This window comes from Vulpes vulpes, chromosome 13, assembly GCF_048418805.1.
Source record: "Vulpes vulpes isolate BD-2025 chromosome 13, VulVul3, whole genome shotgun sequence".
Classification (NCBI taxonomy): Eukaryota; Metazoa; Chordata; class Mammalia; order Carnivora; family Canidae; genus Vulpes; species Vulpes vulpes.
The window spans coordinates 151,648,268-151,668,251 of NC_132792.1; the positions used below are offsets into that span (position 1 = coordinate 151,648,268).

The window sequence follows — 19,984 nt, forward strand, 5'->3', positions numbered from 1 at the left end:
ATTTGAGACTGGGAAGATGCCCTGGAGAGGGAACCCCTTTTTGATACTCTGCTGAGTTTCACAAACTCACTGAACGTCCAGCTAACGTCAGCACCATCATATTAATTTTATCAATAAAAATGACAGTTATCATTTGTTCAGTGAATGACACTGTAATAAATAAATATTAGCTTATTTTGGTATTATCTATTATATTATCATCATGTCCATTTACCAGATAAGAAAATATTAGCACAGAGAGTCAGGAATCAAACGTGGGCAGCTCAACAACAGAGCCCAGGTTCACCACCACCCCCCCCCTTTTTTTTTAACTTTCTCTTTCTCTTATCTATCCTGAAGGATTAAGTCTAACCTTATTAAATATGAAATTCCAATATTTTTTTGCATTTGATGTTACCAGAGATAGTGAATATATAAAAACACCTGTCAGCATGGCAAGCTAGAAAACATTTTCATGTAATTGTTCAGTTCAGCAGAAGCTGATAAAGGATTCTGTATTGTAAACAATATCATTACTATTTGAGAAAGTTTCTAGTTATTGTCACTACAAGTCAACTAATGACTACAAATTGAATGGAAAAATAACTGGATGAGCTTGAAATAGTTCCCAATGTCAAATTATGGCTCAGAAAAGAGTATCATTTAGCTAGCAGTGGCAGCAAATCAAAGATCACAGCAGCAGTTTCTAAAAATAATTAAATGATTTTGAAATCTCTAGAAGAGTTTGATAGTTTTTCCTACAACTTATATCCTTTGGCAACTAGTTTTATTATAGATAAACTTTAGCAAGAGAACAAATAAATATATTCAACTTAATTACTCCTTACTCATATATTAGCTAGATTATATAAAAATATTATAGATAGATATTATATATTAGATTATCATACCAGTTCAATATTTTTAATACCATCTGAGTCTAGAAAATGCCATCACAAATGTATAACCCCTTGAATTATTTACAGAATACAAAACACAAACATGCACAAATCACATCCAGACCTCTTATTAAAAGATGAAAAGAACTCCTTTGATCAGAGATTCAAGTCAGACTCTTGAATCAGAAACCAAAAAATGCCAGAGAACATGGTAGAAAATAAATCATTTTAAGATATTATTAAGAAAAATCATATCCATAGGAAAAATCAGCAACGGATTAAATATCAGTAACTAAAAAATGTTAAATAACTCTGGTGCACCAATCCACTGTTATATCGTACAATCCATATATGTGATGTTGTGAAGTGCATATGTTGGCAAGAAAAGGTATATTTTTGAGTAGAACAAAAGCAGATTACAACACTGTGTAGGAAATCCATTTTAATTAAAAAATATGTATGCAAATAAAAATGTCCATGAAAGGATACAAAAAAATAGAAACAATAGAATTCTCATGATGGGAATATGAGTAATTATTCTTTTTTTAAATTTATTTTATTTTATTTATTTTTTTAGTAATTATTCTTTTTGTTGTCCATAAATTCTGATTTTTCTATCAAGAACATGTATTACTTACACATTAAAAACAGCAATAAAGAATTTATTTAGGTGTAAAAATTACATTAAAAAAAACGGATTTTCTCACAGAACATCATCCAAGGTTTCTCAGGAGAGAGTTCAGTGGATAGGCTCTGAGGACAGAGGACTGGTACTTGAATCCTGGCTCCCTCACATACTTGCTATCTAACCCTGGATAAGTTACCCTTACTGTGCTTCAGTGTCCTCTCTGGAAAATATGGACACCAACAAAACCTGTCTGTGTCTTAGGGTCACTGTGAAGGTTAAAAGACTTAATCTATGTAAAGTGCTCAGAATAGTGTTTATCATCATTCATTGTATTATAGCTCATGTGTCTATGGAACTGTAATTAACCTGTTATCAATGTAGGAGAAATACAGATTTTTTACCTTCAAAAATATTTTAATCCATCATCTTGAAAAAGGTATTCATTATGCTTAAATTTATACTTAACCATTTCCCAAGTTACCACTGACCAAAATCCTTTAATGTTTTCCCCTTAACTAACAAACAGGCACAATGAGTAAAAGATTGTGTAAACTGTAGAAGGCAAAGGACTTCATAACTATCTAGGCCTTAAATAACTACCATACTAATTCTCAAAATCCATTTAAATTATCTTAGTTTTAGTTGATGGCATTACTGAATACCTCGATGACTTAAATATAATCAAATTTTCTAAGAAAATATTTATCTTTATGAGTACATACCAAGAAAAGGGAAAAGATATGCCAAGGCATCAGAATATCTCTCAGCTTCTGAAGGTAATTTTTGACTCATTCATCAGAGATTTTAACATAATTTATTTTCTCACAGGCAGGAAGTCTCAAAATGAGAGCCCCACATCAAGATTGCTTACAGGAGAGATTTTTCAGAATTTTAAAATTAAAATAGAATCTCAATTTCATTTTACCAAAAAAACTGTTAATAAAGTTGTTACCTCTTTGAAAACAGCTCAGTAATTATTTAACAAGAATGAAGCAGGAATATCTACATTCCATGGTGTGTAACCTGTACCACTGTATCTCTAAATTCACCTTTCATCGTCTCTCCCCATTGCCCAGTGTAAGTTTGCATCCATCAGGCCTCTTCCTTTTGCTTCTCAAAACCTAAAGCGTGATTCACATTTGCCCAAACATGGAGCAGACAGGAAATGGTCTTCTGATACTATCATGTAAACAATTTGGTTCATTCTTTCATGGTCCTAACTGTTTTTTTCTCCCCTCTCTTAACTCTTATTCCAGCTCAAGTTACAGCAGAAACTGGAAAGAAAATATATTTGAGTGATCTTATCTCATACTGTGATTCAATATTAAGGCAAACTCTTTTTTTCTTTTTTTTTTTTTAAACAGAAAAGCATTAAAATTTCAGGAGTGTTGTGAACAAGTTTAGAGAGTATGTAAATAAACAGTGCAGATGCTTAGTTAGGTCTGTATCATAAAAACAATGTGCAGGGTGAGAAACATAGAATCAATTTCTAATAATCACCTTCACACTAAAGCTTTTAATAAGAAACCAATAGCATCAATACATTCTTCAGTTCCAGTTTATTTTTTTTATAAATTTATTTATTGGTGTTCAATTTGCCAACATATAGAATAACACCCAATGCTCATCCCATCAAATGCCCCCCTCCGTGCCCATCACCCAGTCACCCCCACTCCCTGCCCACCTCCCCTTCCACCACCCCTAGTTCGTTTCCCAGAGTCAGGAGTCTCTCATGTTCTGTCTCCCTTTCTGATATTTCCCACTCATCTTTTTTCCTTTCCCCTTTCCAGTGTCCATTTATAAGAATTCTCTTCCTCAGTGATAGATTTTTTTTACTGAGCAGTATAAGGAGTCATTATCACTTATAAAATAAAGTGAAAGAAGAATATATGAGGAGTTAACATCACAAACATTTATCATTTATGATTTCATGTTTTAACAATGATTACATTTTCCTTTTCAACTTTTTTTTTTTTTTTTTTTTGGAAAGACAACGACTGATAATTTAGAAACTTCTAACTGTCAAGAATCTTCCTACTGGTCCACAAATTACATTAATTGACAATAATTATCTCTTTAAGATATAAATTCACCAAAGAAAATTACTTAATGGCTTTAATCAGATGTTATGCATGAGGAAATGGGAGGAAAAGGAAATTTAACAGTAGAAGACTCAGTCCCTGGTCTTAAGAAGTTGAGGACTAAGGAATGATTTTAATTTTACTCAGCCTATTCTGTTAACTGATATTTCTTGACTTCCTTTCACTCACTGTCTACTTCACTCCCTTTTTCCCCAAGGAAAAAGGACCATTACATCTTCAATAAGCCTCTGATAAAACCATTTATGTAAGTTTAAAAACACACAAAAATATACTTTCTATGAGCAGCTAACATGTTTATAAAGTATGAAAACAAAGACTGGAAGGATATATACCAAACTTGTAATAAAGGTTGCTTCTGGGAATGAGGGAAAGGATCAAGAGAAGGAAACATTTAATTTTCTAACAGGTTAAATTTTTGAAGGAAAATGTATTACATATTACTGTATAAATTGTTTTAAGTTACAGCCATAGAAAATTCTGGAAAGAAGAATGCTAAAGGATGAATGGTGGTTGATTGTGAGTGGTATGAACATGAGTGAATGCCATTAACTTCTTTGTAATTTGTTGAAGTGCCTGCCAGTCCACTGAAAAGTAAGGTGTAGCTTTTTATTAACCAATAAACTGGTTAATGCTACTGGAGATGCTCATATTTACAAAAGCTGCTTTCATACTGCACCTGGAACTATACTTGAGTATCATACTGGTGGTAGTGGTATCTTTAAGTACTGCTGAGACTGTTACAAAGACTAAAAATATTAGATGGGGCTTCCTAAGTCTAAATCAAAGGTCTACGGTTAAGATTTCTGCCAAGACGTGAAAAAATAACAATAAAACTAAAGTGTGACACTGCACATGTGGCAAGTCACCTGGGCTGGCCCTTCCGCTCCCGCTGTGGTGTCCTTAATCTGATCAGATCTGAAGGTGACTGGGTACTAGTTCTGGATTCCTGTATCCCAGGTGGAATACTTCCCATGCGAACCAACTCCTAACATCTCTCTTCTTATCTAAGTGAACTCTAACACGAGTCCACCATGGAAAAGCTTTGTAGTATCTCAATAAGCCCCTGCTGGCTTTTCTTGGAAGAAGGCTAGAGATAAAATGACAAGTCACTGGTTTTCCCCCAAACTTTCTGTATTGGGTTTGAGGATAAGAAATCCACAAATCAGCTCTACGGTCTTACTGCCTGCCCTGTATAGCTTGCAGAAGGGCTGCCCAAGGCTTGGGTTACGTACAGCTGGCACGAGTACTGCTTCATCTTGGAGCCCCAGACCAAAACCCTGGATCCTTCCCAGTGGTAGGATTCCTTCTCTCCCTTGAGGCCATAGGCGTCACAAAATTCTCTCAGAACAACGGGACATTATTTTTTGGAAGAAAAAAATAGTTTCTTTATCCTTATACCAGGTAGGAGAGCACCTGACGTGGTGTGCTATAGTGGTCAGGCACCTGAGCTCTGGAAGCAACTGAACCTGTGTTTGCACCCCAGCTGTTGGAGCGGTTGTAAATGAGGGCATGCTAACTTGCCCCCCGCCCCCGAGTTGCTGGTTTTCTCAAAACTGGAATACTAATTAATTAGATAAATAAATAACAAAATAAAAAGATTTCTGCGAAGATAAAAATTAAATATTCTACGTGAAGACTTTAGCAGCGCCTAAAAGACAATAAAAATAAATGTTACAACAGTCACGATAATCAACAGCCCTCTGGCTAGAGGGCTCCTTCCTCTTAAGGCCTACCCACTGTACTGTCATCCAGAACTCCACTCCCCTCTAACGCAGTGAGGGTCTTCCCCAGGCTCTAGACTTGATAGGCATGTTAGGCACCGTCTTTAGAAGTAGCTTCAAGTTTCTATTATACCATCTAAGGATATTATCTCACACGCTGGAGTACAAATGGACTCGTGCCTCCCTCGTTAGGGACAGTTTCCTATGAGATCTACTTCATTGGTAAGCTTGAGTTGACAGTGAGTACAGATATTCCCGTCACTGCTGCCCTCGGGCAATAAGATTCCTCCTGTCAGTTCATTTCTGACTCTATGTCATGCTCCCCAAATCTGAGACTGTGCTCCTATGGGCTTTGCTAACAGAAGCCCGTAGAGAAAGTGTCAGGCCTTCATAATGGCCAGATTGCTGTGAGCATTATTCCTCTACTTAGCAGACGTGCCTCAACCCCTAGCAAGGGATGCAGCCTATGTTCAGTTCATAGTGCATCTCTTATCTATTCACTTAGTTTTACCGAATACCTCTCTTTTAAAAATTTATTTTTAAGTATAGTTGATGTGTAACACACACACACACACACACACACACACACACACACATACTTTTTGGAGAGAGAATGAGAGCGCCTCATGAGCAGGGTAGGGGAGAGGCAGAGGGAGAAAGAGAAAGAGAATCCTAAGCAGGTTCCATGCTCAATGTGGAGCCGACCTCAAGACTCTGAGATCGTGACCTGAGCTAAAATCAAGAGTTGGATGCTGGGATGCCTGGGTGGCTCAGCAATTGAGTGTTTGCCTTTGGCTCAGGGCATGATCCTGGTCCCGGGATCGAGTCCCACATTGGGCTTCCTGGGAGGAGCCTGCTTCTCCCTCTGCCTGTGTCTCTGCCTCTCTCTGTGTGTCTCTCATGAGTAAATAAACTCTTCAAAAAGAAAAAAAAAAAAAAAAAAGAGTCAGATGCTTAACTAACTGAGCCACCCCAGATGCCTGGATGTACAATATATTATATTAAGTTTCAGGTGTATAACACAGTGAGCTAACAATCATATTCATTACGAAATGCTTACCACCGGAAGTGTGGTTACCATGTGTCATCATATGAAGTGATTACATTACTACCTATATTCCCAATGCTGTACTTTTCATCCCTGTGACTTACTTATTTTATAACTGGAAGTCTGTACTTCTTAATCCCCTTTACCTATTTCATCCATCCCCCTATCCACTTCCCCTCTGGTAATTACTAGGTTTGTTTTTTTCATATTTATGATCCTATTTTTCTTTTATGTTGTCATTTTTTCGTTTGTCGGAATAACTCGTTTTAACGGTGTCAACCTGTTCCAACACTTACAGCTTCTGTTTTGCCACTAATGAATTTTATAATCTTAGTAAAATCACATGTCTCTGGGTTTCAGTTTTGTATTGTAATCAATCAAAGATATCTTTAACGACTATCACTTAATTTCTATCATTCTAGCTAACGACTACCAGACAAGTACTCAGACAAAAAAGAAAAGTGAAGGATCAATAGTTTCACCATGGAAAACACAGGAATTCCACCAATTCATTTTAAGACTGGAAATGTATAAACACAGGTGCTCAGGGCCTTGTGTATGGTTGTGCAGTCTGTGCACTGCAAAAAGTTTCCTGAGGGTTTGCCAAATCTTACAACTGGAAGAAGGGATGCCTTTTCCTCTTATGTAGATGCTAACCACTCATGATGCAGTGTCTGCACAAAGGCAATACCTTTTTCTAACCTGTCTACACAGCAGGCTGTACCTTTACCTGAACTGCACAAAGACATCTCATCTTATAGGTCAATGGTGGCCTGCAAAAGTAGCCCTATAAATGAACACTACAGTACTGTGAGCGACTGATCTCATCACATAAAAATATCTCCAAAACACAAAGATGCAGAAGTCTTTAAGATCAATTTCTCTTCAAACTGGTCATACTTAAAGCTACACACACACACACACACACACACACACACACACACACAAATTCTTCAGAGAAAAAAAATGTACATAAACAACTCCTGAAATCAAAGAAAAAGTTTACCAAGAATCTCAACAAACCATTAATATATATAACTTTCACTGTTCTAAGACATTAAGCATTTTTGTGGCGAAGACATCTGGAAAAAAGAATTTTTTTATGCTTGCCTTCTCCACAAAGAAACTGTGAATAGTAATAGAATAATCTTTATAAAGCAGTTAAAATGCATCTAACGTATACATAATTTATCATTATTAAGTATTATTTTAAAGGTAACATTTAAATAAAAATGTATAAGTCAATATGTTTTAATGCCCCTAATTTTAAGATAACATCAAAATTAATAGCATGAAGCTTGCAGAGTAGCAGTAAGAAAGAGAATGTCAGGTGTGTCTATGTATGGGCCACATATCCTAAGAAATAAGTGATGCCAAAAATTATTTCACATACTATTTTTAATTAACTCACCCCAAAATAACATTATGATTTAGTTATGTAGCTATGCCACAATATGTAAAAATAGTTTGCAATCTCTATAGTGAACTAAGAATGAAAAGCTATAAAAAATAGACATTCTAATAATTTTACACTGAATTTGCTCTAGATCTTTAATTGGCTTCTCTTTTCTAATATAGAAATGGAAAGCACTAATTAGCATGAACGGAATTTCAGAGGTTAGTCTATATTTACCAACTCTTAAACAAGATATCCACAGCCTACCACTTAACTCTGAAGCCTTTTAAAAATAAAACAGGATTATCAGAAAATGTCTTTAATTTTAAGAACAACACAGTAAAAATACAGTTAAAATTGTGAACAAAGGAAACTGGATATATTATTTTAATGTTTATTTTTCCTGGAAAAATTTCTTACAGATATCATTCCCTTTTGTAATTCACAAAACTGGAAGATTAATATGGCCACCTAGAGGAGAAAACATGATAACAAATATGCCACCACATTTTCTTACCTTTTTTCTAGAGTATCTGTGTTTCAGATTTATAGTATATAAACTGTTCTAAAGGACTCACCTGAAGAGGTTGAAACAGAAGCTAAAACAACATTCATTTTGCAGTGGACATGACAAATATAGTTTTTATAACCTACCATGTAACCTTTGGTTAAAAATTATCTACTCAATCTAAAATCTCTTCTCACTTCTGTAAAATGGGGATAATCTTATCTACCACGAAGATTTGCAATGAAGACTAAATAGTATGGTATATACAGAAACTAAGAGTCAGGAACACAGTAAGGAGCTCAATATGGTAGTTCTTACTACCTGGTCAGAAAGTTCTGCATTGTTCTCTCCTAGCCCTATCCAGGCCCTCCCTGACGTTCTCTGATTTTACAGATACTTTCAGTATTGGCTGTTTCAAAGCTTCTCTACTAGAATTATTCAATACTGAGAAATGAACTAATGGCTCCTTAACAGCGCTAATGAGGTAATAGTATGTCATGTAAAAAAATGTATGTTTAAGGAGACATCTGGGTGTCTCAGTGGTTAAGTGTCTGCCTTCATCTCAGGGAGTGATCCTGGGGTCCTGGGATCAAGTCCCACATCGGGCTCCCCACAGGGAGCCCGCTTCTCCCTCTGCCTATGTCTTGGCCTCTCTCTCTGTGTGTCTCTCATGAATAAATAAATGAAGTCTTTTAAAAATGGTACATTTAAGAATATTTTTCCTCTACCTTTGTAATTCCCTTTACTTACCCTCAATCTATGTATCAGTTAACTTTGATCTTATAAACTTAACAGAATAATATGCAGAACAAAAGGAAACATAACCTACCATATCTATCCCTTTACATCTTACCTCAGAAAAATGAACCAAATCCTACCAAGAGAACTACACTCAGCAGTCCTCTTAGGTGGCCAGCCATGAAGTGAACAGTGTTTCTGTTGAGTTAGCCACGCAGAGGAACAACCACCTGCTGGAGGCTCAAATGTGTATTTGAAACCAAATCCATCTCCTTCCCAAATATATGCCAGAGGAGGGTTACCACTGTTGGGCTGGAGAAGGTGAACACTATGGTTACAACCCCCTTCCACTACCTCTCTTCCTCAATTCTGCAAGTTGAAAAGGAAAGAGTAGTTTGTAAGAAAGTGTGGGCAGCAAATGTAGGCTTTCTGATCACTTATTCTCTTCTTAACAACATTCGATCTAATTTGTTATTTTAAGCAGCTAGATTTTTAATTGAACATTACTGACCAACTGCTATTGAAGAAGGGGGCTTGTTTGAATTCTTATCCTCCCCAGTCTACAGGCAGCATTCAAAACTCTCCTTCCACGGCTGATAAAATACAATATTCTCCTGATTCTCCATTTTATTGCCTTTACTTTCAAGTGACACTCTTAATTCTCCTGTTAAAGGAGGTGATTCCTATTAAAGGAAATGGTTCTCTGATCTTTTCTCTCCATACATCCTCCTTCAACAGTTAAATCTATGCCCATGATTTCTACTTTCTTAGCATGCATCATCTGAGAACCTCTTTTTCTCCCTAAACCCATTCATGATTTCAAGCTCCATGGTCATTTCCAACTGCTTAAATGTCCTGCTTCATTATATCTATAAAACCACTTCTATGTCCCACCCCCAAGCCCCTACTTCCAAAAGAAGAGATCCTTCTCTGCACTTTCTATTTATATTCATGACCTCATGATTCTCCTAGTCACACATGCTAGGACCCAGTGTCATCTTTGACCCTCCCTTCTTTCTAACATTCCAAAAACATTCAGCTCCTAAATCTGATAAATTCTACCTCTATAATGTCTCTCCTATCCTACTGTATTTCTATTATCACTATTGTAATTCAGATATTTACCATTTTCCACACAAACTACTCCAAAGACTCCATAATTGGGTGTCTTTCTCTATAGTCTTCCTATTGTTAAGTTAATCTTTCTAGGCACATCCCTGATTATGGTTCCTTGGTGAAAAACTTCCAGCGAGTTCTTACTGGCTAACAAATTAAATCCAATTGTCAGGGAGGTACTCCAGACGTTAGACTTACATCTTTCTTTCAGTTTTGCTTCCTATTCTTGTCTCTGTCTCCATCCACCCATCCACCCACCCATCCATCCATCCATCCATCCATGTTGGAGCCAAATGGACTTCACTTTGTACTTTGGGGTTTATGAAGTTCCATCTAAAATACCTCTACTTAGTCTTTTCACCAACTTCATACCCATTCTTCAAAGTTAAATTCAAATGCCATTTTCTCTAAAGTACTCTCACAACTTTTGCAACAGATGATATTTACTCCTTTCCTCAAAACTTTTTAGAACTTTATATATACTTCTGCATCTTTGTATGTGGGCATGTTAAAAATTTATTAACACTTGAAACTGCTTTTACCTAAGACCTTAAGAGCTCTAAAATCTCCCCCTCTAATCAAATTCTCCTTTCTTCCCCTACTCCCACTAAAACTATTTTGAGCTCAAAGAGACTTTGACTTTTCAATAAGCAATAACCTTTGATACAGAACTATTCTCCTAGTCTATTGTTTTCTTACATTAACACTTGGTCATCTCTCCATCTTAAATCCCAATTACAGCATTTTAATAATAAGGATATCCATCTCCACCTGGATGTTCCAGACATTTATGATTTAGCATGATGGAAACTAAATTATTTCCTCCCACACAAACTTACTTCTCTAATGCTCTATGAACTAATTAAAAATCTTGGTTCTTCACTCACTGCACACATTCGATCATTCAAGATATACTGAAACCATCCTTAAATCCACAAACTCTGTGTCCCCAAACTCACTGCCAATGAAGATCTCATCACTGTTTATCTCATTGGTCCTTTCTAACTCCGAAAGTCCTACTTTCAATTCATTTTCTGTTACAACAGTTAAATAATCTTATTTTTTTATGGTTAAAGAGTTTTTATTTAAATCTTCCTTAAATACATTTCTAAAAGTGCACATTGTTCAGCTGAAAAACTTTCCAGGACTGTATTATTTCCTATAATACAATAAGCTCCCAAGCATGGCATTCAATCCTATTACCTGCCCATTCTCCAAACAGATCCTGAATTAAAGACACTAAAATATATTCCCATTTACTCTCATGCAGTCACTATTCCATGGCTGTTGAAATAGTTTACTTAAGTCCAGTTCACCAACTCTGTAAAGACTACAGTAAATTTCCCCACCTCCCAAACAAGAACTGAGGCACTTCCTCTGTATGTCTACGGCACTTTGTTCATGAAACTAAAAGACCTCTTATCATATGATATTACACATATAGTCAAATGGTCCTCCTCCTCTAGTCTGTGGGCTCTCTGAAACAACTTTGTTTTATTTATCTTTACATCCACAGTATACAGTATGGCACATAAAAAGCTTTCGACAAATGTTTATGAAATAAATCTAATTTCAGAATGCCGAAAATCAATCTATCCTCGGTATCTTATCAATTAAGTTAGGGTAGAAATGGTAGGAAAGTAGAGATAGATCCTAAATATACAGGTAAAATGAAAACAGAAGGTGACTCCAGGACATTTGCACCAGTTCCAGAGCTTAGGGCAAGAACACAAGAGCCACTGAGGCTATGTTTCTCTCCTTATCACTTCTCGCCCAGATAATAGAGCCATGCTAGAATAAGAGAACTATGGGGAAGCAATCAAGACAGCACAGAAGTGCAGGGAGTGAGGGAGATGAAGCAGTGAGGAGGAAAAAAATAAAAATTCTAAACTTAAGCTGCAAAAAGGGAAGCATCTAGGGACACAAACGACAAATGCAGGACTTGCTCATGACTGCTCACTCTCATCACCAGCACTGCTCTCACTACCCTCAGCTATAGTTACCATTTACAGGTCACTTACCCACAGGGGCCAGAACTCTGCTGAAAACTGCCACCTATACCACTTAATGTTCATGACAATCCTATTAGCAAGGTATTATCCACATATTAGAGATGATGAAACAAACCTAAAAACTAATAACTATACTGCCCAAAGTCTGTAGCTACTAAGTGTTAGGTCGCAGAGCCAGAATGTGAACAAAGATCAGGTTTAAAACCCATTCTCTTTCGGTTTTACTATTCATGAGCCAGGAGTGTAAGAGGTATACATATGTGGGCACTGGCTTTACTGCTTTACATTACTCAGTTATCTTGGTAAGCACATGTTTGATTTTCTCTAGTACGAGTAAGGTATTTTTGAGGGTAGAGTCTAATATTTTTTATTTCTTCCCTTGTATTTCATAATGAGCTTTCTATATAGTAATATTCAGCATTTGACTAATTTATTATAAATTGTGTACTAGTAGAAATAAAAAGAAGGTACATCAACCATTAGCTAGCATTAAGGTGAATTAAAAAAAAAAAGATGATTTAGCTCCTTTGACAACTGTACATGCTGGTGTAAGACTTTAATCAATAGTAATAGGCCCTTAAATACAAACCACAGCTATAAAACTAAGGACAGTTTGCATTTGATGTAATAATAAAAATCCCAAGATATATTGCTCTTTTCTTCATATCTGAGTATAAGGATAATAATTACTAGGAGTACTCATAGATTGTATCAAGCATGTGAGCAACATACTGAAAATGTGGAAATAAATATGCTCTAATTAACGGCAATTTATTTCCCTTATAGAAAAATGTAAAAACATGTCGGAGTGGATGTGAATCTTCCACAAAGGTTGAGTTTTATACCAATGTCAGTACATGAAGCAAAAATCAATTAGAGACAAAATAATCCTTGAAAATTCCTTAGGTGATCCTTAAAGCAAAATATAATACAGTAGCAGCTCTCAATCCACCTTGGTCATTTTTCCCCCTACCCAGACCAGATCACCATTTCTTCTGCTGTGTGCCACATCCAGTATTTGACTTCTGTTTAGGGGCCACACTGAATGAAAAAGCACACATTGACACACCAGACTGACATTCAACACTATAAATACTTAGATTCTGTGAGTTCCTATGCCAGGTATTTAGAGCCTGATTTCATGTGAGAACAGCAAATTCACACCTTCTGCCTCATGCTTACACTGTGTAAAGAGAAACAGAATTATTTAAATATTTAAATTATTTGGTATTTTGCTTTTAGGTGTTTTGGGTTTGGGCTTCAGTCCAAAGATCTAAATTTCAATAAATTATATTCACAGAATTGTGACCCTGTTTATCTCGTGTTCACCATGCAGCCACAGATGCCTAGAATTTTAGGCACAAGTAATCTAATACCATAGTGTGTGATCTAAAAAAAAAATAATAAAGTAAGTAACCTGTGTTACCTTCATCTATCGATGCTTCACTACTGTAGCCATCATACTCCGCAGACAGAGGACTGTATTTTTGTCTTGTTTCCCAAGCATAGTTCTTTTGTCTTGAGTCAGCCAATGGTAGTCTGGAATTGTGTGTTCTAGACAAGGCTTCATGATATTTACCCAGTGCTTCATCTTCACTTTCAGAGGATGAACCATGCTCATCTTTGTCCATGTAGGAATTATCTATTTGGAATGACAGGGAGAGCAAATCAAAATTTTAAGACAATAATGTATAATGATTTTGATACACACACACATATGCACACAAAGAGATAGATGTCACATTTTTCCATATACACATGAATATACATACACAATAAAGAAGTGTATTTAAATAAGTATAATTTTTTTATTTAAGAAGCCTGAAGCTTTATATTTTAATATTTTTAATAGAAAAAGATAAATTTGTATATTCTAATTATAAAAAATGTTAATCTCAGGGATTTTCCAATCATGTTAGAGATCAAGGAAATAACAGAACTCACCACCTTACACAATTTTTTTTAAAGGATCAGTAGTACACAAAGAGACTTAGAAGTATTGCCAGTACATATGGCCCTGATTCAAATAATTCATGTTACTAGAGACATTGTGGTTATCATCTGGGTCCAAATTCTCAAGAATGATCATGCTTTGTGCTAGGAGTGGTAGAACAGAGAAATGAGCAGACATATACTATTGGTGGAAATATCACTGGTACAACTCTTACAGAGATTAATTCAGCAATGCATTACAAACTCTTAAATCTGCACATTCTGTGATTTATTTCTAGGAATTAACCAATCACATTTCTAAGAATTCGGCCTAAGAATTAACAGGTGAGCAAAGATATATAGTTCAGACAATTCACTGCATTGTGTTAAACAGCAATAGAAAACAAAAATAAAATACAGTCTAAAGGTCCGTCACTGGGCCTTGGTTGAGTACATGATGATATATCTATGCAATGATGTAGTATACAGTCACTGCAAATGAGGAGGTGAACTTACAGGTACTCACAGGGTAGAAAAACTAAAACATCATGGTGAGAGAAAAGAGAAAGTTATAAAACAGAAGGTGTGCCTATATTCTCATGTAAGCACACACAGACACACTCCCACATGCAATACACAAAGACACATGCAGTGTATGTTCATATGCACATATGAAAATATGTGGAAGGATATAAGCTTATTTTGTGTGAAAGGGGGAATTACTAAGAAAATTTTACTTAAGTATAACCAAATTTAAAAGAAATTTTTCAGGACATATAAAACTTATATTACTCTTAAAATAATAGTAAACTAGTATAATAATAACAACGAGTTGCTACCATTTTTTTTCAAGTAAAAATTCTGAAGCTGCACTATGTTGAGGTTCATTTAAACTAAGATGCAACCTTCTTAGAATGATAAACAACCCTGAAAGATACAGAAACCACAGCATGTAGACTTATTAGTTCAGTCTAGATACTTTTCTCTTTATAAACATTTGAGATCATCTATACTAAAGGGATCAAGGTTTGAAATTCAGGTGAGATGACAAAGAATAAGTAATTTTACAATATGGTAGAGAAATGGTCTATTTAGAGTCAGAAGTAAAGGAAGCTTGGATGTCACTAGTCTAAATCTTCCTTTTTAATCAGTAAGAGAAAGCCATAAAAGGGTCAAACTGTGACCAGTGTCGTATTCTGCACTGCCCAATATGCAGTCACTAGCTACATGTAGCTATTCAATTTAAAATAATGTATTTTAAAACAAAGTTTCCCCAGTGCTACCAGCCACATTTCAAGTGCTCAATAGATGTGTGTGGCTACTGGTTACCAGGTGGGCTATATGGAGCTTTTCCATCATTGCAGAAAGTGTTGTTAGATAGTGGTCTGGTCTGGAACCTGGGCAGGTCTGGTGTAGAACCTGGGCATGCTGACTCCCAGCTGAGAGCTCTTAGCACTTTGTGGGCTACCATGGTGGTGGTCTCTAAGAAGCAGGAGAGCTCTAAGAAGGGTAATTAGAAATTCTGCTGTCACACTTCGTCTACCACAAAATGTTACCTAAAGCAGTCCTGCATTCAGAAATATAGAAGGAAACTTTTCTCTCTCTCTCTCATAGAGAGCTCTATGGACAAACCTAGAACACAAACACTAGTAATACTGATACTACTATAGTTCAGCTATATGAAGAAGTAATCTACATGTCAAATGATTTCCAAATGATTTTTAGAACATAATATGCTGAAGTTTAGTACTGACCATAATCCAGAATACCTGAGACATACTTGGGTTTTTTTAGGAACCAGCATGCTTCCGAATGAAAACAAATCAAAACAAAATTAACTCTATACTGCTACTTGTGTAGCATTTATTACTACTTTCTACTGTTATTTTCTGAATAAAATAGGTATTTTACTTTATTTTGTTTATTTCTTTCTTCTTGCTACTTCAAATAATTAGGCTAACAAAACCAAACCAACGCTACCCAAAACCACTGAATTTGATAACTGAAAAACTGCTAGAAGAATAGACTCACTCCAACAGGGACATATTTCCAAAAACTAGCTTTCTTTTTAAATTAGTCTATCCATCCCGGATCAGCCTCTACAATATCACTTAAAAATCATTTATATAATTGATAAATAGCAGAGCCTGATTATGTATGAAGTCATGCAGAACTGAAAATCTTCCTCATTTCTACTGCCACTCAGATTATTTCTATTTTTATAAGAATCTAAACTTATAGAACAATGTCAGATACATATTTTTTAAGTAAAAGCTGGTATACTTTTGGCTTTTTGAACAGATCGACAATAAATGGATATAAGTGAAGGATTATCAGGAGTAATCATTAGTAGTATAAAGCAATTCTGCAACCAAACCAAATAACTGTTAGCTCATTATTTTGAAAACTGTCACAAATATTGTGGTTGAAAACTATAAATGATTAAATGGAATCTTAGTTCTACATAGAGAACTCATGAAAAATAATAGATTGTTCACATATGCTCACTGTAACACAGAAGTCATATAAAATCCTTAATATGTGGCTAAATGAATAGACACATAATCTGAAGCATGTTATTCAATAAAATAAATTCTAGGGGTGCCCCAGTGGCTCAGCCAGTTGAGTATCTGTCTCTTGATTTTGGTTTAGATCATGATCTCAGGGTCAGGGGACTGAACCCCACACCAGGCTCCAAGCTCAGCGCGGAGTCTGCATGTTCCTCTCCTTCTCCTCCTCCCTCTGCTTCCATTCTCCCTCTCAAATGAATAAATAAATAAAGTTTTAAAAAATAAATAAATAAAATAAACTCTATTGTTCTAAAGGGAAAATATAAAACACTTGATACAGATTCTTATTGGGATAGACTCAAAGGGCAAAATAGTATAAAGGTCTCAGGGGTTAGTTAACAAAATTATAAAATTTTAAAATTCAACTATAGCATACTAAATACACTCCAACTAAAGAATGCGTACTACTTAAGAAAACTATGTAGTTTATGGTTGTATAATAAACAATCATTAAGAAAAATTAGGGTCACTGAAAAACTGACCAAATTTTTAGTGGTGTACAAAGAACATTAATGCTTTCAAACTGATTGTCAGGAAAAAAAAAAAAAGAATGACCTTAAAAGCATCTCCCAATAAGAGGATTCAAGAAAATCTTAAATTAGATATATACACATGTAGAGGAGTTTGGAAATTTGGATGCTTTTTTAACTTAAAAAATCAAGAAGAAAGTTTATCACTTAAACCCACATTAGGAGACCTCACCTTTTCCTGGTATTAGTTTAGAATATTTTTCATCTTTACTCCTTGCTGTTCCTTTGTGGGCAGAAATGGCTTCATTTTTCTTTATTTTTATGTCTCCTTTCACTTTGTAATATGCTGTTGGATTTATTTGTTCTTTGATTTTTCCGTGTAACTTATCTTGAGAATTAGCTGATAGTGCTGGATGTATGTCTTCTTTCATAGTGGGTTTCTGTATCGTATGTCTGTTGCTTGCCAAAATATCTTCTGGAGAACACTCATTTCCTGACCACTCATTCCCTTTGCATCCTTTACTTTTAATATGTTTTTCAGCTTTCTTTAAATGATTTTCTTTCATTTCTTGAGATCTTACCTCCTTTAAATTCTTACCATTATCAGGAATTCCTAATCCAATTTTTTTACATCTGTCAGTACGTTCAAGTTCTTGAGCAGCAGATCCAGCCCTTGCATTCTGCTTGATAACTGAGATCCCACCATCACTCAAGTGACCTTTCAAAGAAGAATCACTACCAGCATTACTGCTGTCTTGAGGTTTTGGTGGAGACTGTTGCCTACCATCAATATGTGTGAATACTCTTTCTTCATTCATTCCTTGATCTTGCTTTTGTGAAACTGAAGTATTGTAACAACCGCTTCGATTTGCTCTGTGCTCTAAACTGGACTGTGTTTTCTGACAGTTAGTGTCTTTGGAGACTTCTGGTGACACAGCATTTGCTTGTTCAGAAGCATCTGCTACAACTTCTGCTACTGCAGAGCTTTCTTCTTCTGGGCGAAAGCCATTTATCATATTTGTTACCTGTTCAGCAACCGAGTCAGTTAGAGTGTAGCCGACTTCCCCGACAGCCGCGGTTAGGTCCTCTACAGCATTACTGATCGTGTCCACCAGAGAAGACACTGAAGGCAAATTCTGCTGGAAAGTTTTGAAAAATGCCATTTTCTAATCCCTTATTCCTAACAGATGTGATAATGGAATTTCCTCTTCTCAAAATATCAACCACTTTGGAATCTGAATTTAAAATTGACTTAAATGTTGTTACTCATGAGCTCAGTATTATTATTGTGCATTGTGGCTTTTAATCTTTCTGTAAATGCATTATGCATTGAAAGAAACACGTCGAAGCAAAGACTCTTCCAAAAAAAAAAAAAAATCAAACCACTTGGCTTAAATGTAATGACATTTTTTCCCACTCCATAGCTATCATAACAGCAGCAAGACAATATTTTCCCCTCAAATACTACTGGTTTTTTATTCTATACCTGCAAGAAGAAGTATAAAAAGGATTTTTATTATGGACTTTTAGTTTACTTACTAAGAGTCTACATAGGGGAACTACCCTATATTATTAACAAACTACCAATATCATTTCAAATTAAGACAACTATTAAGGGGGAAATATCTAAGCAATTTGCACAGAGGTCAGAATAGAGGAAAGAGCAGAGAGTAAACATCTGCAGAGTGGCTACCAAATGCAAGGCATTGTGATTTACAAGTCTTATCATACCTGATCTCACAACAACTCTAAGAGGTAAATATTATTCCTATTTAATAAGTGAAAAAAAAACAAGGCTCAGAAAAAGAAAGACGATTCCCAAAACGTCTCCAAAAGGATCCTCAACACCAGAATTATTTTTCTAATAACAGTGAGAGGATATTTAACTTCTTCATTTTCATTTGCTCATAAATGAAAACTGAAGTTTTTTAGAGGATACACGGAAGACTGAATGCAGAAGCAGATAGGAGAATAACAGCTGGTTCTTCTTTGCCAGTCATTAAAGAGATTTGCAAAAAATATGAAACAGTGGCATTCTTCACACCATTTGCGGGGGGAGGTAGAAAATATATAGTTTTTTAAGTTAAAAATATTACTTAGGTTTAACATGTATGTAATAGGCTTATTGGGGTTTTGTGGGTTTTTTGTTCCAAGTTCTTATTTAAATTCTAGTCAGTTAACATATAGGGTACTATTGGTTTAAGGAGTAGTATTTAGTGATTCATCACTTACGTATAACACCCAGTGCTTATCACAACATGTCAGTGGGTTTTTTTAAAAACAAATAAATTGATAAGAATATTTTTAAATTTTCTCAGTTTTAATTTCTAATATGGTATGTATCAATAGCTATAACTCACATAAACAAAAGCTCTTTGGGGTCTTCAATAATTTTTAACACTGTAAAGGAGTCATTAGACCAAAGAAAAACCAGAAATGCTAAACGAGGGGACTTCTGGAGGCTGCCCAAAGAGATACCTTTAACCAGTTCAACTCTACACAAATGATCAAAAAAAGCAAGACTGAACTATGATAAATGTTAAGCTTAAATCAAAATCACAAAAGCACTAGAGTTTCCTGATGCAAAAGTCATAGATGTAATTCAATAACCAACAGATTTTTATAAACTTTCTAATTTACCAGAAGTACAAAAAAACCTCTCTCCAAAACAGTACATGGAGAAGAAAAGCCAGGTTTTTCTGCTAATGCTCTCCAACATTGTTCTAAATTAAACACCTTGCCTTTATAATTCTCAACTTGCTTCTGCTACCATTTATATAAGCCTGTCTTTGGAAACAGCAAATAAAGAACTCTTAAAATAATATAAAAAAATTAACTCCAGGGATCCCTAGGGGGCTCAGTGGT

The 19,984-nt window shown here is 35.4% G+C and overlaps 1 protein-coding gene across 5 annotated transcripts in view; it reads right to left on the reverse strand.

Moving 5' to 3' along the window:
• The window catches only part of SYT14 (synaptotagmin 14), a 209,038-nt gene that overhangs the window by 117,738 nt on the left and 71,316 nt on the right, over positions 1 to 19,984 (reverse strand). For 4 of the 5 annotated variants that reach the window (XM_072733346.1, XM_072733348.1, XM_072733347.1 and 1 more), the window contains one exon: positions 13,574 to 13,789. In XM_072733346.1, the coding sequence (XP_072589447.1) occupies positions 13,574 to 13,789 (216 nt within the window). Of the gene's footprint in view, positions 1 to 13,573; positions 13,790 to 17,351; positions 18,283 to 19,984 lie in introns of those variants that run through there. The other variant, XM_072733350.1, reaches the window with a different exon arrangement.